Raw genomic sequence first — 23,232 nt, forward strand, 5'->3', positions numbered from 1 at the left:
AGATTTTTAAAAGGGAAACAAACAACAACAAAAAAAGATTTGAAGAAACAAACATATTTTGTTGGGGCTATATGTAACTTTCAAAAATACTGCATTTGTAGTGATACCGCATGGCCTTTAGGGGAACTGCACCAGTAACCTGTTGCTCACTCTCCCTCGCGTGCTCGTCATACGTGCTCGTACGTACACAAACGAGCATCATCATCGGCCGTGAAACACTGGATATTTACCAGCATAATGTTTACAGAGGAGGTAAATGGTCATACACAGGTGAAAGTCTGTGAAGGAGTCTGTGGTGTGCTTAACAGTGGTGGTTCTAGACCACTTTTACTGAGGGGGTCAAACTGGGGCCAGTTGTTTAGTCAGAGGGGAATATTAAACCCAAGTGAAAAATAGACAAAGATGATCACTTTAAAATATATATATAGATATTATGCCAAATAATAGCGCACATCATAAAATACCATGATTTATATTTGTTTCAGTAGCAGTATTTAAAATTAGATTGTGAGTCCGGTTGTTGAGTCAAATATTAGGGGGGGGTTCTTCCTTTTGGAGGGGTGGCCCCAAGCCCCAAGGGGACTAAGCTCAGTGTTACAGGGGCACTGGCCCCTGCCTAGAACAGCCCATGGTGCTTAAGGCGGTCATTTTTTTTCCATGGAACAGATTCCATATTAGATTCATTCTCCATCCTACAAACGACAGTCTCTGCAGGCACTGGCTGAGAGCAGGAGTGTGTGATGAGTTTGTCCGCCTTTGAGAGCTCTTAGGGCGGATAGAAGTGTGTGGAAGGCGGCCTCTGGCTGTAGCGGGAGTGTGTGATGAGTTTGTACTGTTGATCTCTGTAAATGGAGCGGAGTGAGGAGGACGTTGAGAACATGCATAAGATGCCACTTCCTGGAGCTTTCGCAGAAAATACGACGAAATACTTTTTATACAGGCAACACAGATAGACAGTGAACATCTACTTTTTCACATCAGTTAACCGTTCGCTTATTAATGGGCGATTAAAAACGATTTATACATGTAATAAGTTACATATAGAACCTTTAAGTTGTCTCGGCTGCCAGCTGTGCTGCATTTTGTTATTGATGGCTTATAAATGTAACACAGCCCTTTTACTCTTCAAGTCACGTATTATCCTCCTTTTCAACAAGTTGAAAAAAGTCTCAGAGCTCCCCAAAACATGTCTGTGAAGTTTCTTGCTAAAATCCATTCTGAGTTTGTATTTTAGCATGCCTTTAAGCCCCTCTAATTTAAAAGAAGGCAGACTCAGAGGGCAGAACAAACAACTAGCTGACACCTGGGGAGGGGTTACTGCCCTTTGTGATGTCATGAAGGGAAAATCTCCTGACAGCCTGTTTGAGAACACATTTTCTGAAAAGTGGAGCAGGCTAAAAGACGGAGAGGATGGACTTTTCTCATAATTGGGGGGTTAGTAGACAGACTAGGGACACACGGGTGAAGTGTGTTTTGCATTATACGTGACCTTGAAGACAGTATTGCACAAATAACATCTACCAGTAAATAAGTAAACCGCATTTTTTGGGGTTTATTACAAAAATATTGATTGTATTTTTGGTTTGCACAGAAACATGAAAATACAACGTTAAGGTTCTCCTACTCTCATTTGTTTGAACAGGCATCACTACCTCTCACAACAATCACTTCCATTCAATCAATCATCCATGTATTAACATTATGCAAAGCTCCACATTAAACAGAATCACACACACACACACACACACACACACACACACACACACACACACACACACACACACACACACACACACACACACACACACACACACACACACACACACACACACACACACACACACACACACACACACACACACACACACACACACACACACACACACACACACACACACACACACACACACACACACACACACACACACACACACACACACACACACACACACACACACACACACACACACACACACACACACACACACACTTTTCATTCTGTACTGACTACATCCACTGGTATCCCACACATATTCATACACACTCACTGTTGTTAGCGCAATGTTAATGTTCTTATTTATACAAGCTTAAAAAAACTAAACAGGATTTGACAACACCATCCATTTCATATTGGTCATATTTTTCATGATTGATACATTATGGCTGTTTAACAGAACACTTAAAAGTACTTTCAACTGGATGCCAAACCCGGTTCATGAAGAAGAGACGATAAATATTGAGAGTCATTTCTTGAACTCGTGACAGTATGATTCCTTTCACTGACCTAAACAGACGTGACTTTTCCAAACACACTTGATGAAGATCTCAGTGACATGATCTGTCTGCAACTTAGAAATTAGAAACATGAGTCAGTTACTTTCTTCCGAAGGGCCTCAGACAGCAGCACTATGAGCCGTAATTACCTCTGCCAGGTGACTGAAACTTGAAAGAGCGTCTGTTTCTGCACGACTTCCAACACTCACATGTTCATCAGGGTGTCCCATTTGCTGCATTTCTGTTCTTTTTCTACTTTAGCTGGTAAACTTGCTCCCAGTTCAGGGAGACATGACAGCTGCCTGATGTTATTATTCAGCCCTGTAAGTTAAAACTTTCATAATTAAAACTTGTTCTGAGGTGAGAGCACGTCAGCCTCTCAAATCAATTAACATGGGTCCCATTGTGCTTTTTCACACGATACATTAGGAGATAAATGTTAAAATATACCTCAGGTATAAGAAACATTTGTCATTCTGCTGCTGTGTGGAGCAGAGCCCTTGCTGTGACCAGGTGACTGGAAGCAAGACACGAGTTATTACTGCACAACCTAAGCCCACATCCAGAAGTGAATCTTCTTGTGGTGGATTCTCTGTAAGAAGCAGCTTTTCTCCATTCGGCCTCAGTTTTCTTTAGACATGTAACCCATGTGTGTGTTGGTGAGGAAGTCACAGGTGGGGATGCTACTGACCGCCTGGTGGATGTTCATGGCTGAGATCTCTCTTGGAGCCCTGCAAATGCCAAACGGTTCAAAGTTAGGATCCTCAGCATTACTCTATGCAGGGTAATGTGTTTCATTCTGCCTGGGACATCATGGGTTAGAGTATGAATATTCATAACTGCTTGTTATCAGCTTCTTCGTTACAGAAAGTCCTTCTCTGAATCAATCTATCAGTTCAGTGATGTCCTACATCATTAAAAAACAATCTACTGTAGGCAATCACACAATTAATGTTTGCAAAAAAAATGCAACAAAACTTAAAATTAGCACTTTCTTGTTTTCTTCACGTATATTGTAGATTTACAAGTAAGCCCAATACACACGTATTACACATATTACACAAATACGCTGTGTTTGTAAAATATTTGTAAAAGTATTGGTCTTTGAATAGTCTTTCATTTCAAAACAGCCAATCATTATAGTCATCACCAAATATGTCCTTTCTACTTTGTCTCACCCCCTGAGTCAATTTGTTCCAACTTAAGACCTAAATCTTTAGTCAACAACTCACAAATACAAAATGATTTTAAAAAAAGGCTGACGATATCTGTGAACTCACACAGGAGCTAAAAAAACCCTTTGCTTGGGTTGATTAATACACATTAGGCCCTCTAATGAGCACTGTGTGTGGGACTGACTCAAACTGCAGGGGCCATGTTTTCACCAAAATAATGATGTCATCCAGTGGAATGGTTATATTTAGTGATGTGTTTGAAAGATCTGTTTATAAATATAAAGATCTCATATATTCAGTATATTGACTCTGTATATCTGGAGTATCTGTTTATTCAATATAATGTTTCTTTGTTGTGAAAAAGCTTAAAATAACCAGAGCAACAATCTGCAAGCTTGGACAAGCTCCAGGTATGCTGAATGTGATAGAAATTTAAAAAATGGGAGCACTAAGCAGGTTGCATGTTAGAGAGGGTAGAAAAAAAGAAAAGAGGCTGACCTGTTCTGAGGGGATTTGGCGTAGGCCCCAGCCAGCGCTTCTCTCAGGACGTCACTGGCAAACTGTTCAGTAGCCTGCAGTTAACACACACACACACACACACACACACACACACACACACACACACACACACACACACACACACACACACACACACACACACACACACACACACACACACACACACACACACACACACACACACACACACACACACACACACACACACACACACACACACACACACACACACACACACACACACACACACACACACACACACCATTAGTCACAAAGAAAACCCACTCTCTGAACAGTACAAGGTGAAACACGCAATACTGTGCAGGTGTACTTTTCATACACATAGTAAATTTATCATTGTAGTCAAGGGTATGCTGGGGTAATGATGAGCTACTGTGAAAAGAACAACTTTTTTCTCCGTTCTGGCCTTTTTAGTGACTGACCTTCAGAATCATGGCTTCTAAAACAGGAGCAAACACGTTCTTCTCCACCTCAACCGGCTGGAAGGTTACACCAATCTGAGGGAGACAGACAAGGAATCATATAAAAATAGTAAAACAGTTCCTTAAAACTGCAAAATAGCAAGAACTTAGAGGTACACGAGCAAAACACTGCCGAAATGTTCACTTCCAGAAAGGCTCCTGACCTGCTGAGCTGTTTCACTGACAAACTGAGATGACATGCAGGGGCCCAGGAAGAATTTTGGCTCCACGTCGGCCTCCTGCTCCTCCTCTTTGACCTTCAGTTTCTGGCAGGGAGGAGTGACGGTGACTATGTCTACTATCTCGTTGTCTGCCTCCTCGGGTTCGGTCTTCAGCAGAGCTTGCATCTGCTCCAGCCGCAGCACCAGTTCCTCGCAGCTGCTCAGGGTCGTTGGGCACTCTGTGAAACATAGTCAAATGCACATTAAACGCACCATTTCACAAAAGCAGAAACAGCCCCTACATCAGTATTTCACTCAGCGGCTTCATGTGTGGCTGTGTATAAATCAAGATATTTGTGCAAGAAGGCGGGGTGAGGGGAACACAAACACAGATAATCATTTTGTCTGGCTCAGCCAGTGTGTGACTCACTGAGATAAGCAGCCCAGTCTCTCACCCTTTACAGACAAAAGATGGAATTAATGAGGAGCCCCTGAGTGTAAACAACACACTGCTGTAACACAAACACTGAGGCTGCACATTTGCCTCCCCTAAACACTACTGGACTGCAAAAACCACAACTGGACACACTGGTAGCTGAAGAAGCAGTTCACCCACTCATGAGACTTGGAGAGGATAAAATATTGATCCAAAACTAAAATGAGCAGAATGTCAAAGTGCAAATACACGAAATAAAATCTTGAAGAAGCCACGCACCACAAACGCTCACGAACTCACCAGGCTCGTTGTCGATCTGCGTGAGGATGTCCTCGATGGACTCGTCGTCTGTCCTGCGCTGAGGCTCGAGGTCAGGCGGCGTGTAGCCCCTTTGCCGACACCACTGCACCACCTCTCTGGTCTTGGGGGGAGTGAGGGCTTGCAGCCGGGGGGAGCGGTCCAATACATCCTGGACAACACGCTTTACAGCCACAGCTCGCTGAAGCTAAACATGAAGATATGAATGATATGAAACCGTCAGATGTGGATGGTTTAATAATGCACAGTCTTTAACATTTTAAAACTGCAAAGCCCTCTGTCCCTTTACTAAATTAGTGACAAGTAGATATAAATATCTTTGTCTGGTCTCAGCTAAGAGCCTTTTACAGCAGAGGAAAAAGAGAACAGTCAGCTAAGACATGGGCCGGTCTGTATGAGCTATTGATGAACCCATTAAGATGAGATAAGAGAAGATAACCAGGCATAGATACACATCTGACCGGATAGATGGGAAGACATGATGCAAGCAGAAAGCTCGCTGAGTCAGGTGTCCAGCACTGAGCACCAAGACAGATTACAACCAAGACAGATTACACGGACAAAAAAACTGCAAACAATGCAAATTATCACTGGCAATGAAGATGCCCCTCACACTGAAACATGAAGGGTGGATGCTGCGGCTGCTGTCGCGTAGAGACATGAAAACATTAAAGGGGACACATGACAAATCCACTTTTACAGTGTTTTTCAACATATATTTAGGTAACAGACCCACAAAAGTGTCTACAGACCCACAAAATTTGAAATAAACCCATCCAGTCCTTTGTGGTCTGCATAAGTCTTACAACACAGAGAAAATGCTCTGTTTCAAATTTGCTCAACTTGTGACATCACAGTGGGATTCTGGTAGAAAAAATACCCTCCCCTCCACTGATATCTCCACCGTTGGACTCCACCCCAGTAGGAGTGATGTCTATTGGGAAAACTCAGGGTGGGGACTCATTGCATTTAAAGAGACACACACACCAAAACGGAGCACTCTGAGAGAGCTGGTTTATACAGGGTCACAAACCTCCTCTGGTGCTTGATTCGTGTTATATTCATTATATTCATATTCACTCGCCTTGTGTAGGGAAGCTGTCCATTAATGAGGTAGCAAAACTAAGTTAAGGCAGAATAAAATCAGCCTGAACCAGCTGCACAAAACAGTCAGACCACAATCATTGTAAGGAGGAACGTAACACGTAACGTCACTCTCTTCACCTGTAGAGCATACAGGCATAACCTGGGACATGTAGAATACACGAGTGGTAGAGAGTGAGTGCAATTCATCCACTAGTTAACGATTTCAGATCTTTGAGATCTTATATGAATAAAAACGAAATTCAAAGTCTCGCGGGTCAACATTTTAAAGGCTTTATATGCGATTTTTCACACTTCAATGTAATAGAAATCAATGGGTGTAACACTGTCTGTGATGCTTTCCGAGTCCTATCTTCAGTTTGTTTATATCGCCAGGCCGGCCGGCCAACTCATCCCCTTGCGTATAAAAGTTGTTTAATTGAGGGACTAGAGAAAAGAAAAATAACATACTGTACTCACTGCTTAACTGTGTTTCTAGATTACGCTCATTTCGGGTAAATTTACATGCAGTGTGAAGATACGAGCATAATAAAGATCACTAGGATTAGCATGCTAACACAACAATTCACCGCAAGTTGTTTTAGTTTCATGCTGGTGCTCAAGGGCGACATCTGCTGGATCAAAAAAATTGCATATAAAACCTTCAGAATCAGAATCAGAATCAGATCCCTGGTCTCCATTTTTCGTTGAAAATCTGTCTTCACAGCTGATTTATAAGCAGTTTGACTCCACTGACGCTTTGTAATCACTCAACAGGTGTTAATAACAGCATTCAATATGTGCACATATGCAGAGAAAACAACAAAAACTCACCTCTGACGCTCTGCGCTTGCCAATATTCCAGGAATAATACTGCTCTGTTGAAGCGGCACAGAATGGATGGGAGTCTTCAGCTGATTGAGCAAAGAAAGATAGAATTTAAAACCTTTCAAAACACACTGGATTAGCCTTCATCTATTGTGATTGTGTTGCAGGCGAGCTTACTTACTCTTTTCGGGCACAATCAGGGGGAACTTCTTCACCACATGTGTCAACAGCTGCATCATGGTCTCTATGTGCTCGGTGCTGAAGAGGAAAGCACAAGTGTCCAGTGTACCAGCAAATTATTTAGGGTTAGGGATATACCGGCACTGTCTTTTACATTCATGCATGAAGGCTCCCTCATGTCCCCTGCGTCCGTTTGGTACATCAGATATCGACGGCCTCAAAAATTAACGCAAGAAGCAAGATTGAGTAGAGACATGAAAGGCAGGTAAATGTAGAGGCAGAAGGGATGTGACAGAATCAACACAGCAGCAGGGACAAACACGGCTGAAAGTATTGGAGATAAGCTGATATACCAAGTCTACAATAATCAACATTTGTATGATGCATCATTGCTACTGCACAGCTACAAAACATGCCTGTCAAACTAGCTAGAGACATCAAAGTTCTGTTTCGGAGGTGGAAAACAGCAAAACTAAACAGTTTTACTAAAAGTCTGGCGCTTCGTTTAAACGAGTAACCCAGTAAACTGGTGACTTCCAGCGAAATCCGTCTGTGGCTTCAATAGTGTTTCTTTCGTTTTTAATGTAATACATATCTGAGAAGTTAATTTTGACATTATTTTGACATTAGCGGGGACTCTTTCTGTTTTCAACAGCTACTGTAACTGTGACATACAGAGGAATTCTGCTGAAAGTCACCATTGAACAGAGTCACTTGTTAAACCGAAAAAACACTGGTTCCGTTGCATCTGTGTACAGAATAAATTGTTGGAGAAACTGAGAGGGGATAGTGCTGACGGTGTTTTCTGTCCACTGGTCATCAGCCGTCTGAGCTGATCTGATGTTATTATTGATTACTGATGTTAGTCCTGATCTCATAATTAGCACAATATTAACCCCCTCGAGTGTCGTCATGTCTGTTTTCAATTCACATCCGGGTACTTGTATACAGCCTGAGCTCTCTGGTGTGCCCTCTAGCAGTATCTTCCAGACAGTCAAAATATACATACAATTATGTTAATGATGCAGCTGCTTGTGTGTGTGAACCCAACTTTAAACAGCTAGTATATCTACAGCTGAATACTCTCCACTATTATGCTGAAAGCTATGTGATCTATGTTGCTGAAAATTAACCAGCGAGGTTAAAATGGAAAAGGCAAAAAAAGGGGGGGGAGAACAGTAGAAGTGACATGCTGATTTGTATCACTCTTACTTGATCAGGTCATGTGCAGCGTTATCTGCTCCTTGCTCTTGCTTGACTGTGGTAGATGCAGAGGCAACATGGACAGGAGCGGTCACTGGGGGCGACGGAGCAGCTGTGACAGCTGTGCCAGCACCTGGCTCTGTTTTTACTGAGTAAGGAGAGAGAGAGCAGAGAGAGAGCAGAGAGCGAGAGAGAGAGAGAGAGATTAATTCCAACAAATCCACTATTAAACTACATTTTATTTTGAAGGGTCACATGTTTCATCGAAATAAAATTAAACTTTTCTGCCACATTTATAAGACTATTTGGACTGAGTGGGACAAATAGAGATTGGGAATAAAAGATAGAAAAAGTGAGGAGAGTGGGTAGAGTGAAAGTGGACCCCTCTCACCTTGTGCCAGAGGCAGTGCAAGGCAGGGGGACGCGCGGCTGACAGGACTTGGGGAGGCTCCAGCTCCAGTCGCCCCAGGGAGAGTGGAGGATGAGGGAGAAGCAGTACTGGAGACTGGGCCTTTAGACACCACTATACACAGAAGAAATCACACACACACAAACACACACACACACAAATACACAGGATGGATCAATGGCCCATTAGGTAAATGTTTTTAAAGATGAAAAATGGTAGAGAAGGGGGAAGCATGCTTGAGCATCATACAGAGATAAATCAGGATATAGTCAAAACAAACTCAGTTCAGAGAACCAACTGAGTCAATCCTGTATACACTACTAAAGTATAACACTCTTAAAATCTTTTGAGAAACATGCTATATTTCAGAATTTAGTGTCCAGAGACGTGGTGTAAAAAATGCAGCACATAAACAAAGCGAACAACGTCAATGCTGCTTCATGTTTTATTCAAATCATCTATCTACTGCCTTTTATATACTACAAAAAGTGATTTGGATTAGAGTTGTTTTTTACAGGAATGCACACATTTATTTAGGTCAAAACAGACACATCAGATGAACTAAATGATAAGGCAGATTGTGCAAACAAATGCTGTCTTAGTTAAAATCACCTTTCCCCACTGGCATTAGTATGGTCTGCAGCCCTCCAGAGCCTGTACCCACTGCCAGCTGCTTGAGCTGGTTGGCAGGGATGGTTAGGACTGTCTGCTGGGAGCTGGATCCTCCAGAGTGGATCTTCAACATACCTGAACACAACAAATTAAAAGGAAATATGACGATGAACCAAAGTGCTTCTTGAAAAAGTCTAAACATTTAGGTTTCTCTCTGCATACCAGAGAGAGTTGCACCTGTCTTCCCTCCTCCTGCCGCCATTCCGCCAACTAATGAAGCTCCAGTGACCAAAGGCGTGCCGCCACTTTTAGGTACACCCACCACTGTCCCCACCCCTGCACCCTTGGACATGCTGATGACTGGCATGTTGGTAATGCCCTTGGAAACTGTAACCACAGCCCCTGTGGAACTCGTGGCACCCTTTGTCATGGTGGCAGAGCTGCCAACACCCTTCACCAAGGTAGCCACCGCCGCCTTGGACAGGCTGCCTCCGGCGGCCGCACTGGCACTCTTAGCTGCACTGATTACTGCTGCTTGGTTTGCTGCCACCAGGAGAGAGTGGTGCTGAGAGGAAGACTTTCCAGCATCTGCAGCCTGCACAGAACACACAAACATACATACACATCTATCAGCCAGTAAATTAACAGAAACACTTTGACAGCTGACTCAGCCAAAAGTACAGAAAAGACAAAAGAGTACAAACGGGGCTCTATATTATTGATGTTGTTCTATTGTGTGTATTACATGTTTTTCCTTGTAACATCACAGTCATAACAATTATCTATATTATTAAAAAATAAGAAATATATGAGGACATGAAGCTCAATTCAAAATACCGTACATGTTATAGTTTACTGTCTACTTTGTCCAGTGTGTTTTTCAGTGCCATGCCACTCTCAGAGTTAGATGTGCCATTCAGGTCACTGACTTCATGGATTGCTCGAAGACAAAAGAGTAACTACGCCCCTCCTTAAAATCCCTAAAAATCTGATTAACCATCCTGAAAGGGAAGTTTGTCCAATAGATGTTGTGCAGCGATGTTTACCTCTTGTTTTTACAGCAACATCCACAGAGCAGTGAAGTGTTTTTTTTTCTGTTACATACTGTAAACATGTTTGTTTTTATGGGTTGTAGCCTTTAGGAAGTGGTTTTTTTGTGTGTGTGCTTCTGTTTCTCAAGTTAATGAGGTCTGGCCAATGACTTTGAAGCTGTAAGACCACTGTGGTTACTGCTAAGAGCTCCTCTCACATCTCAACATTCAAACTCTTCGCTCTTGAAGACAAATACAACACCCAGTAGGTTTACATGCACAGCAAGTTGTGCTACCGTTGTAGCTTAACAATTGGACTACTGTTCTTTTCCCAGTATACAAGCACAGGAGGAGAGTTAATTTATTGACGGAAGCATGTCCAACGCCATTACGGTAGGAGGTGATCTGCCCCCTTTCAGCTAGTTACTTCTTCTGGTTGACAGATTATATCACATACCAAACCACCAACAAAAAAGTAAGCAATTGGCATCCAACCATCGTCTTCAATATGTTTAACTTCTTCTGATATCACAACATGAACTGTGACTCCTTGTCTGTCCAAAAATGTGCTGTTCTCACTCAAGCACTCGCCATGTTGTCGTCATGGCACTGGAAAACACACTGGATCAGCTTTCTTCTACTTCTTTTTTTTTCTTATGGAAAAGCAGAAAGTTTGCCGAACAAATTATCGTTAAATAAACTGTCAAACTAGTTATTTTTACTTGGAAATAGGAAGTCATATTTTCAAACTGTACTTTTACTGGTTATTCATCTGGGGTACTTAAACAAAACAAATGAAAACAAGCTCAATAAATCACTTCAAGAAAAAAGCAGCTGTATGGAGGAACAAAACTATAACGGCTGCTGATAAACTCGCCTGTTGTAGGCTTGCTGCAGCTGCTGCAGCGCTCACAGAGCTGGGGGTGGAGCTAGCAGCAGTGATGACTCCGCCTGTCATCCTCAATGTAGTCGTCCCCGGCTTGGACAAGTGACCTGCTGCAGCCGCTGTGACCGTCTTCACCGAGCCGTCAGATAACTTCACCTGTGTACCCTGGGAGCCGCCCACCACCTGTCAATCACATGAAGGCACAGTAATGGATTACACATAACAAATTTAAACCCAATGAAAAGCCAGTGAATATCTTGAAGCTCTTAACCATAGCAAAACTTGGATTGAAGTGTTAACAGTAAAAGGACAGTTAGGAGTGATATCAACAGCTGTCATTATTATTATTGAGGACACAGTAAAGTTATGAACTCTGCCTTGTTACTCATACTGACCTGAGCCAGGATGGCCGCCTTCTGACCAGCTGTCACCCGAATGGCCTGCTGGGTAACATTTGCTGGAGATGATGCTGCGTGACCTGCTGAACTGGAGGCTCCCTGCTTCCCTGAACCCGCTGCTGGCTGGCCGACCAGAAATGTTCCCTGTTTAACATGGACAGTATGAGGCTCAGGGTCATAAAGAGTAAAGGTAAACCACATCAAATTAACAATTAGTTAACACTATTATGCTATAGTGTACATCTGTGTGGGTGTGTCTTCATGTGTGTGTGCGCACAGGGACATATACTTTTAGCTGCTGCAGGATATTTATGACATTTATTCAATAACAAACGTTTACAATTTTTTTATATGAAGGATGATTAGGATACACAGTCTGTAATGATACTTAAAATGTAGTGTGGAAAAACTCTGCATTATATGCTGTGAGCCAAATGCACAGACAGCACTGTTCTAAAGCCGACTGCAGGATCAATGCAGCGCTAATGAATGTGTCTTACTAAAAACACACCAGGCTCATCCTCTCTCTGCTAGAATACAAAAAAACTCAGAGTCACCACGGAGACAAAAGACATTTGCATATTGTGTGCACAAGTTGTGTAGAAGAAAATCTCAAACATATATTTTTTCAGCATTGAAAAGAAAATGTGAAAGTTTTCAAAAGGCTCTGATCAAGAACATGATGCAATGCTTAAATCATGCGGCAGATATTCATATCAAACAAAAACCAGAACCCACAACGAAAACACAGGACATCAAAGAGAAAAATACCTATATTAGAATTTGATTGTCTGTTATGTTCGTACTATAGCTTGAATGCATTTCCACCCACCTGTGGGGTCTGTTTGAGGATGTAGGAAGTGTAGGAGAGGTTTGAAGGCAGACTGCTTGAAGAAGAAGAGGAGGAAGTCTGAGAGCCCCCAGCGCCTGCTGACGAGCTGCTCTGGGACTGCTGACCTAAATTACAGACAACCACATTCACATCAGCCTCAAATCTGAAAAAACAATCCTGTTATTCTTTATACCTGAAATCACAGCTCATCTATTCATTTTAGTCATTTAAACGGACATTTCTAAAGCAGGGATACGTTTAGTAATGTTGATTTTTCTATGTAAATTAGTACTTTAGATAAAGAATGGGATGCTGCTGAATCTCATCTCAATATGACAAGAAGTGTGTTGCATGAGGCATTTTAGCTCTAAAGTGCAACATTAAAGAAACTGCTGGAAGAAACCGATGACTACCAGTGACTCACTGTCCAGAAGGTAGAGTTGCAGACATTATCTGTAAGTCACTTCAGCAGTGGCTCTCTTTCTGTCACCAAAATTTTAGGAGCCAGAAGCAATAAGGTTTTTTAATACAGCTATCTTCAGCTTCAGGAAAAGAAGGGAAATGTCAAGGCAAAAGTAATCCAGCTTGGGGCACCGAGCCCAGATACTGAATCACCTGCACACTCATGTATAAGTGCCAGTTGGTCTAAAACCCTTCCCCAAAGCTGTTCATGTTAAACGTCTATGTTAGAGACAAACAAGTTAACAAATCATCTGTCTTAACAGCCATAGATTATAAAAAAGTCAGCTTGTCAACATAGTAACAAACTGTCAGCTACTTTTAATGGTGGAGGTGAAAGAGGGTCCCCTCAGGTTAATCAGGAACACATACACATGTACGACACAAGCCTTCAATTTGACTCAAATTAGAACAAAAAACAAAACCATGTTTTATCAGTTTGTGTCACCTGTTCCAGAAGTACTGGAAATGAATCTTTAGCGATTAACTCCCAATCATCCTCATTCATATTGCAAGACTCTGATAATGATGCCCTGCTCCAATAAACTTGAAGAGCTGGCATTACACAAGCAGATGAAACAAGCAGGTCCCAGAACTTCACAGAGCACTTTGGAAGAGGTGGCAAGTTTCAAACTGGCCTGTCAGGAATTCTCAGACTGAACTGGTCTTCAGTTTTACAGGGTTGTTCAAAGCCAGTATGTTGCTACACAAGCTTGTTATGAACCATTGGTCTACAACGAGTCTGCTGAGTAACAAATAAACTCAAGTGTGTTGGATATTGTCAAGCATGAGCCAACACTAGAGATGTTTTCCCCAATGTCAGCACTTAAAAAGATAAATAACGGATGCAGGGTGTCTCACCTGCACTGGAGGCACGGAGGATGGCTCCCTGAGGGATGAGAAGCAGCTTTCCCTTCCCCGAGGGGTTTTTACTGTTGGTGGTTAGGTAGAGCTTTGTTCCTGGAGGCAAATTAGCTAAGTTGGCCAGGTTGTTGGCTGGCAGCTGAAGCGTGGCCATCACTAAAGATATACATGGAAAGAAAAACATATTTAGGCACACAACCCTGAACTTGTAATGGAAATTTCTGAATAGAAACTGGTCTTATTATAAACAATTAATAGGTTTATGTTGGCTAAATACATTTTAATGATGTTTAATAATATGTACACTACATAGTCTGTGTATTATAATCAGAAAAAGTGTATTGTTGTGCAGAAAATATATTTGTAATGTATTAAGTTATTAATTCAAAAACTGAAGAAAAATGGTGCTTCCTCATTGCCACATGAACCTTTGCATGAAGTGACCTTGTATGAGTGTGAACTCTGACCTCCACTCTTGCCAGCTGAACCTCCAGCTGCCTTTGCAGCAGCTTGCTGACCAGAGATGCTTCCTGCTCCACTGACGATGGCTTTAGCGACACCTTGAGCCAAAACCTGTTTCCCACTCATCACCTTGGAGACAGAGGGGTTACCCTTGGCAACCAGAATCTGTCCGCTGCTGATGGCCACCTGTTTGACCGCAGACTGGAGTGTGGAGCTAACAGGGATGCCTAACATCTAGAAATGAGTAAAGTTGGGTTTTTTTTGAGTATCTTCTCCTTCTGACATCATAGTGAATATATCAAAATTTTAACATTGAATAGTTTGCGAGTATCTGGGGGGAGGATGCAAGTCAGACCTTGCCAGTTGTGGCTCCCACGGGCCCTCCTGCCTGTTTCTGAGCCGACATGGAGATCATGTGACCTCCCTTCACTGCGACAAACTGGTGAGCTGCTGTAGCAGCAGGTTGCTGCTGGCTGGTTACTGTGGAAACCATCTGCTGCTGCTGTGTGGAAACTTCCCCAGGCTCCTGCTTAATAATAACCTGAACAGGGAAACAAGAATTTTTACAAAAAAGGACAGAGTGCCTTGAAACCACAACAAGTTGCAAATACTGCAGCTGCTTTATTGGTCTACATTTGCTTCCTTATTAAAAAATAAAATTTTAATGAGATAGATTCTTGAATTATAACTAAGTTCCCCCAATTTCTTCAAAGAGGCTATAGGCATCAGAGCTGGGAGAATACATTTGTTTCTCAATATTTTTTTTTTTTAAATTGGCATCATTTATTCATCAAGGAGATGTTTTTATGTTTCCCATATGTGCTTGCATTTACTGCTATAGCAGAGGCCCCTACAGAGAACGCTGCTGTGATGAAACAGACATATCAAGTGAAATCGTATTTCAATCATTGTGGATGGTGAGAGGATGGTGAGCATGAGTGGGAGGATTTTACACCGCAGTATTGACATTGTGTGAAACAGAACCATGAAATTCTCTCTGCACCCCCATCTATCATCAGACTGATGTCCCATTTAAATAGCCTGCCAAGGCACTCACAACAGCTGAAGATAGCACCCCTGACTTCTATTAATACCTACCTGCTTTGTTAAAGACACAGACACTACAGAAAGGGACCCTCTTTAGAGTGGTGGGAACAGATCAGTAAATAGAGATGCTTTAAGCCATCTGATTCCCTGTTAAGGAATGAAACTGTTTAAAATGCTGCCAACTCACCTTCATCCCTGAGGAGAGGAAGGTGCCAGTGTGAACTTTAGGGGCCGGAGAGCGAGAGCCATGTGCAGCAGACTGTTTGGCTGAGGGGCTTCCTGTGGAGTAAATTTACACAAAAAGACACAATAAGATATAAAAAGAGATGACCGTTCTCCTCATGGGTCACTGCAGCTCCTGCCATCCTTTCCACAGACATTAGGGCCACTGTGGTGCAAGGTGACTGTTACCTGCCAGGGTCACTGAATTTTGGTGTTAAAGTCAGAGCTTTGGCTACATCTGCATTTCTGCTGTTGAAGTTTCATTCTTTACCTACTGCTGTAAAATCTGTTCTATACCAGGGTTGTTGAATCAGCCACAACACCCACATCAACCTCATCCAGCTTGATAAAACATCACTTAAGAGCCCTCCTGCCCTGCTGGCAGATCTGCTTAAGCTGTGCATTAGTGCAGGAAGTGTGGGAGGGGCTAAGAGAGAGTGAGAACTACAGAGGAAAGAGCACCTTAGTGTTATAAGACATGACACTGCTGATGTGAATCAACAGCGCTGTAGATTAGTGCACACCTTGTTTACAGACATACACACACACACACACACACACACACACACACACACACACACACACACACACACACACACACACACACATATAACCACAAACAAAACTTGATGGGAGTGTGGGGTTTGATGCTCCTAAACTGGCCATGAAACAGAGCCGCTCAGTCACCATGGAAACCTCTCACCCAGCATCTATCCTGCTTGCTCACAAACACGTCATAATTTATGAGCACAAAACAGATACAAAAAGAGACGCATGGATGAAGAGAAAGAGAAAATAAACAGATGGTATGGAGTACAATGAGCTGGATAAAAATGGGGATACAAGAAGATGAAAATGAGGAAAAGTACCAAAATAGGGATAGAAAAACAGAGGAGCCTAGGGGGTATTGTGTATAATCTTCTCTGCTTCAGAGCGCATTTCTAACAGCCATTTTTACATTTGTATGTGGGCAGCTCAGATACTGCTTCTAGATTTTGTTGCAGGTCCACATCCGATTTCAAACGGCACTTTGACACTGAGTGGGAGTGGGAGTACCTGCGGAGGTGGCGGATGAGGAAGTCATGCCGATCACCTGGCCTGGCTTGTCGACAATGATGTAAGGGTTGTTGAGCACTGACGAAGAGCTCTGCTTGCTGTGGACCGGGGTAGAGGTGGTGGGGGTGCGAGGCAGAGGGGAGTGGCTTGGGGTGGAGATGGGAGACCCTATGAGGAAGAAATAGAAATGACTATTAGATGGAAATCAAGTTGGTCAACAGTTTTCTATTTGTAGAATATGAAATAAAGAAATGGGCTATTTTTCCAAAAAGATGACATTGAAGTTTGTAGAGCTGCTTAAAATTCTTAAATTTGAGTGATATAAAACAAAATCACAAAGTGTCTTATTCGAAGATGGGGATTTAAAAAAAACTATTTTAGAATTACGGTGAAACTGCCACAAAAAGGAAATATTTACCTGAAACTATTTTGCAGCTCATGGTGATAGGTTGGAACGATTTCCCAGGAGACTCGGTGGGGCTTGGTGGCTGTCCTTGTGGGACAATCTTACAGCTTGCTGTGATCGGCTGGAAGGCTGAATTGCCAGGGGAACCCAGAGTGATCCTGTCACTGACTTTGGGGCGGGTTGGGGTACGTTCACCTGCGGCGAGGAGGGAGCTATGGCCGCCTGCAGACCTTCCTGCCTCTGCCTTGATAAAAGCTGGAAGAAAATGGGAGATCAAATCAATTTTACACTCCTTAACAGAATTACAGATGCAGAAAAACAATCAATTATGCTCAGCTTAAATGTAAACATGTCTTTATGATTACATTATAAATGTTTCTGGGTGTACCTTTGTCTGCACTGGGATCATGTGATATGGGAGAACTGGGGCGTCCATAACTTTGGGGCATTGAGGAGGCCAACGTGGGGCTGGCTGCTCTGCGAGTCACCTTGGAGGAAGAGGGCTGAGGGATGTAGTCATCCCCAAGAGAGTTCCTATGGAGCTCCACATCAACCACCTGGAACAGATATAGCACATTTTCAGAGTAAAGCTCAGAGAATAAAGAAACAGTCACTGCAGGAAACAGAGCGAGGAATTATAACTTACAGTTTCTGCCCCAAGTGTCTGCAGTCCTGTGTATGTCCTGTCCAGCTGAAGGAAGAAAAAAAAAAAAAAAAGAGGACAAAATAAGACTTTAAACTTTAGAAGTCTTGAGTCTTAAAACCTAGAGAGTTTAGATTGTAAGAGAAAGTTGTGAACTAGATAACTGAGAGCAACTCTATTATTAGAAGAATATGTGAACACTGCGAGTGGAAGAACCCTGTTTAAAGGAAGGAAGGAAGGGAAGAGGAAAACAAACAGCGTGATGATGAGGTCTGTAATCTGGTCTGACCTTTAGCTGGTGGATGATGTCGATACGTTTGTTGCGAGGGTCTTTGAAGTGGATCTGGATCCTCACAGGAAACTCTCCCCAACCTCGACGTGTTAAATGAAAGGGCGGCTCACTGTGAACAGACGCATTCAGACATCCTTTAATAACTTCATCCAACTGCACATCTGGAGGGGGGAAAAAAAAGTCCATAAAGGATGCATCACAATGTTTCCAACAAAGAAAAAAAAAAACTAAGCTCCCATCTTGGTTTCAGACTCGGACTTAGTTACTAATCTTCTATAATCAATAACTAGACGGGCTCTCATCTTCTTCTTCCTCTTTGAAGCTCAAGGTTTTCAGGCTCACAGAACAGAAAGTGATCCGACTGCCTGCACTTGAAAGGCCGTGTTTATGTGCATGCAAATGATGTTTCTGTTCATATAAACCCAGTGATTGATGCAGTTTTTTTGTTCCTTCTTTTCCTTTCATTCACCCCTTCCTCTACATTCTGTGTCGACTCAGCAGAGAGCATTGGGCCTGTGTGTGGTTCACTAGGAATGAAGACTGCAGTCAGTCAGAGGGAGCTTATGAGCTGCTGCCACGGCAACGTGAGCGTCTTGTCAGCTGAAACAGCCAGGAGGCTACAGCGCAGGATAAGGATTGCCGACTGAAGAAAGAGATCATTTATTCGAAAGCCACGGGAAAAATGTAAATCCTTTGCAACTTTTAGAGGATAAGAACTCAAATGAGACATCTTAATCGCTGAACTCGAGGCTGTGTGACACCTCTCTACACACTTCAGTGCTTTGGGCTGAGGCAAACACTTCACACGCATGTTTTTCCGAGTTTCAGCGCCCTGTTCATGATTTAGGTGTGCCCCCTATTAGTCATACTGTTGTTGACTTGTAGTGTGACTCACTTTACTTAACGTCATAGGCCTTGTCATGTGCGTGTTTACAATCTGGATAATGATTATTATTCATTTGCATCAATAATAACCTGCAGCAAGACTGAGGTTAAGAGTCATTCAACCTAAAATATGACTTTCTACTTTCAGGCATGATTAAATATCCACAAGGGGGCACTGCTTAAAAAATAAGCCTGTTTACTGCTGAGTGTGTGTTACACAATGTGAATATCAGCAGTGTTTTTGCACTTGGAGGCAGATCTGAAATGTGTCCTGAATAAAAGATCAGCTGATGAGGTAAACAGTCTCTTACTCACCCAGGTGTTCCTATCCAAAATTGTTTCCTGGTTTTTCTTTTTTTTTACTTTGCATGTGGTGCATAGAAAGGGGCAGGTAAAAACTGATGACAACAATAATAACACACAATAAGACTAGACATAAACACTGTGTCTATGGACAACACATAACTGGAACAAGTTCATCCCTGTTTCTATGACTTCTGATTTTGCATGAGGGACACATATAAAACAACACCAATGTATTTATAAGAAGAGGGAAGCATTGCTTTTAGAAAATGTGTGTATAGCTGAGTAGTGCTTCCAACACTATGTCTGTCTCAAAAACTTTGAAAAACAGACTGTAACAAACCTGACTTCCACCAGGTCGTTGGGTTTGTAGCTTGGATGCAAGAAGAACCAGACTTTCTTCACAAAGTGATCAATGCTGGGTTCTCTCCTGGAGCCCCGAACATACACCATCCACTTATGGGTAGACTGGTCATTTTCTTCTCGCTTATCTGGGGGAATGTACCTGAGAACGAGGGACAGAGTTGAGAATCAGCCTCAGACGATGGAGAATCGGGAATGAATTAGAAAATGTATGGAGATTGGGTGGGGCAAGAAAGAGGTCTTTAAGGATATACAAGAGTTTAAACAAGGATATGTAGAATTTGCTGGAGGGAAGGTTAGACTCTGAAGGAGCTAGCACTCTTTCTTGGTATTTCACTAATACCCACTTAAAAGGACAGAAGGTAGGAATAGAGGATTAAGGTTCACAGGAAAAGAGTTCCATTTAAAAACAGAGTATTAACAATAAGCCTTGTATGAACATTTAATGCAAACACATCAACACAGCTGTATAAAGAGTCTAATCACACGTTTCCTTTAATGCTCTTGTGTCAGGCTTAGGCCTTCTGGTTATGTACAACTATGCCCTGAAGTCCATTTGAAATGATCTCAGTTACCCCTCTGAGACATGTAGTGTGCATGAGATACATTGGCCCTGTCAGTCAGCCTTCCTAGAATTGACATCGGCTTCATGTTACACTGAACCCAGGGGTCTTTAGGAACTGCCATTTCTCAGGTTCAACAACATCCCAGGGGAAAATAAACCTTGAAAGACAGAACTTTTGAACTGGATCAAGACTGGGCTTGTAGAAAAACATTATGAGTTATGGTTCAGGTCTTCAGTGCACAGTCATGCAAAAACAAGACTATTCTGACTGAGAGGCAAGAATTTAAAACACTTTGACACAGAGATATTTTACATTTAACCTTTTACACATATATAAAAATATTTACCTGAGAGAGATTTCTAAAGTATTCATAAATTGCATTAAAGCCATTAGGAGTCTAAGTTACTTACGATGCCACGACTGTACTTCAGAGCATTTGCTTTACATTTTTTTTGGTAATGAACTCGAATACACAGGAAATTACAACTACAGGGACATGTTATGGCTCGTAGCTCTTTTATAATTTTCACGTATATTGTCAAACTTTTTAAAGGACTCCTTGGGAGTGCTGCTACCAGCAGATATGGTTGCTACCATAGTCATGGTTTTCAGAGAATTAAAGTGATTTTTAAGAATTACATACTTCAGGATTTTAGTCATTCTGACCTATGATTTGTTTAAAATTAAGAAAAGTATTTTTGTGATCTGTAACCCTTTTAACTTAAATTGTAATAATATAAGGGACAAAAAAAGGAAATGTGATGCCAATTGAAACCTACTCATGACTTTCATTAGGCTCCTATTAATCTCTCAATTGGAAATACTTGGTCAACCACTAACAACGTCAAAAATATGACTGAGTTTCTCATACTTTTGCTTAGTTTTTTTTGTACATACTTGGACACATTTCCGACAACGATTGTCTTCTTTGCATAGAGTCTAGAGGCCTCATTCCCAGTAGTATGGTAGGTCACCCTCTGCTCCGCGCCAACGGACATTGGCACACCAAATGTGTCCTACAACAAGTAACAAAAACATAACACAAGCATTGTAAGACAAATATATGAAAGATTTAAACTGATACTCGCTTTGCGTTTATGAATTATTCAGACCATCATCAGAGTACTCACCTTGCCTGTATTGCGTCCAGGTCTGCGCTCCTGCCTGCTGCCGTCCTCTCTCCATGAGCCCTCTCCTTCTACATCAGCACCGTCACCTTGCTGTGAGAGGGACTCAGACTCTGAGTGGGCCAGAGAAGGAGTCTCAGAACCCTGGTTGAGAGGGGAAGAAGAACGGGAAGGAGACTCCAGGAACCGGCGGATGGCTGGATGGTTCAACACGGCAGGGTCGCTCTTGGTAGAATGCTAGGATTAAACAGAGAAAAAGAAAGGCGGACGGTTACTTCTGCTTCACTGTGCTATTGCCTTAACAGGTGGCAGTTTTCAGCATATAGACATGTCGCATGCTTTTACCTCTGAAAGCTTTGTAACGCCAGCATTGGCATAGTAATTGGCCACTATGCAAGCCCTTAGCTTGTCCATCATCCTCCTGGCTTCATTGAGTCTCTGAAAAAACAATACTTTGCTTTATAAACAAAACATCTGAAAGTGTATTTTTGGATCATCACACCCCCCCCCCAAAAAAAAAAAATGAGACAAAACAAGTGACATAAGGTTTAATGAAAAGAAGAGATATCACAATACATACCAGACTTATGACATCTATCTCATGCTCTTTATTCTTCATCTCCAAAGAAAACTGCTCCCTTATGATCGAGTCTATCTTCTGTACTGTTGCTTCTCGGGCTGACAAAACATGAAGAAAACATATTACAGCAAAGGAAATCACCAGAGTCCAACCACGTGTGAGCTGTCACATCATTGTACAGCAGCTGTGCAGCTTTTCTGCTCTTTTCTACTCACCATTATGTTCAGCAGCTTTGTTTCTTTTATTATTTTGCACCAGCGAAATGTCATCATAGTCGGGGTCATTGCCCTCTATTTTCCTTTTAACTCCCGACATGGTTGCCTGTTAAGTAGAATATATGAACAAACAAAAAAGACAGTGAACAGGGTACAATCTATTCTCCAAGTTGTGGTTAGCATTTAATTAGCTGGTTAGCAGAGAAGCTGCTAATGCCCATCGTTAAGTTCAGCAAGGGTGGCTAGCTTGCCATGCTAACCTATCACTACTACTTAAACCCGTTTTCCCATTCTTTACCTTTCACAAACCTCTTCAGTTAAGCTCGTTTAAGATACAAGGACGACATTTAGAAAACGGACAGGCTCTCACGCCAAGAGGTATCCGTGCTTTTTCAAACAGCCGGGCACTATAACGTTAGCTATCCTTGTTTGCTAAGTTTGCTAACATTAGCACACTTTTAGTTACACCGACACAATCTGTTTAAAATGCAAACTTACAGGAGTGACTTGTGCCGCAGAGCAATGTCTCTCTTTAGTGGCGTGTTTAATTCAGTCAGAGCATATCCTTTGCTTTTTTATATTAAACGTGCACACTTGTGTTTTAGTAAATTGTTAAATCTCGATGTGGACAACAAAGCTAAAGAGTGGATGGTTTGTCCTGCACATCTGTCAAACAGCCGCCAGGCTCCACTATTCTACAACACACATGCTCTGTCAATATGTCACATTATCACCTTGTTTTCTACTAAAAGGATGAGTGATTAGATGATCAAACATAAAATATGTCGTGTCCAGACAGAGCTGTTTACACTTAATAATAATAATAATAATAATAATAATAATAATAATAATAATAATAACAATAATAATGATAATAATAATAATAATAATGATAATAACGATAATAATAATAAT

General features: G+C 42.0%; 1 protein-coding gene across 2 annotated transcripts; it reads right to left on the minus strand.

The window, feature by feature from the left end:
* Window positions 1-1,528: 1,528 nt before the first annotated feature.
* Window positions 1,529-22,980, minus strand: yeats2 (YEATS domain containing 2). 2 transcript variants are annotated; one of them, XM_065953988.1, is made up of 30 exons: window positions 22,816-22,980; window positions 22,318-22,423; window positions 22,103-22,200; window positions 21,868-21,960; window positions 21,526-21,759; window positions 21,293-21,411; window positions 19,810-19,971; window positions 18,276-18,387; window positions 17,990-18,034; window positions 17,732-17,900; window positions 17,356-17,598; window positions 16,938-17,105; window positions 15,847-15,938; window positions 14,968-15,153; window positions 14,618-14,846; window positions 14,148-14,306; window positions 12,828-12,952; window positions 11,993-12,139; window positions 11,589-11,780; window positions 9,903-10,275; window positions 9,681-9,815; window positions 9,051-9,182; window positions 8,669-8,807; window positions 7,458-7,534; window positions 7,283-7,362; window positions 5,348-5,552; window positions 4,615-4,850; window positions 4,412-4,486; window positions 3,948-4,021; window positions 1,529-3,005 (listed from the first exon to the last, which is right to left on the minus strand). In XM_065953988.1, the coding sequence occupies exons 2-30, from the start codon at window positions 22,415-22,417 to the stop codon at window positions 2,897-2,899; spliced, it is 4,308 nt and encodes a 1,435-aa protein (XP_065810060.1). In that variant the 5' UTR covers window positions 22,418-22,423; window positions 22,816-22,980; the 3' UTR covers window positions 1,529-2,896. The 2 variants fall into 2 exon arrangements, with proteins under 2 accessions (XP_065810060.1, XP_065810061.1); XM_065953989.1 differs by lacking the exon at window positions 9,051-9,182.
* Between the last annotated feature and the right edge of the window lie 252 nt (window positions 22,981-23,232).

This window comes from Labrus bergylta, chromosome 4 (genome assembly GCF_963930695.1).
Source record: "Labrus bergylta chromosome 4, fLabBer1.1, whole genome shotgun sequence".
Classification (NCBI taxonomy): Eukaryota; Metazoa; Chordata; class Actinopteri; order Labriformes; family Labridae; genus Labrus; species Labrus bergylta.

What these genes read in the sequence shown, in the direction of transcription:
- yeats2 (XM_065953988.1), bottom strand. Translation starts at nt 22,417, where the DNA reads ATGTCGGGAGTTAAAAGGAAAATAGAGGGCAATGACCCCGACTATGAT. An exon ending in GCGTTACAAAGCTTTCAGAG is followed by an intron (nt 21,760 to 21,867) that starts GTAAAAGCATGC and finishes GTTTAATCCTAG; the next exon opens with CATTCTACCAAGAGCGACCC. An exon ending in TCCTCAAACAGACCCCACAG is followed by an intron (nt 12,140 to 12,827) that starts GTGGGTGGAAAT and finishes CATGTTAAACAG; the next exon opens with GGAACATTTCTGGTCGGCCA.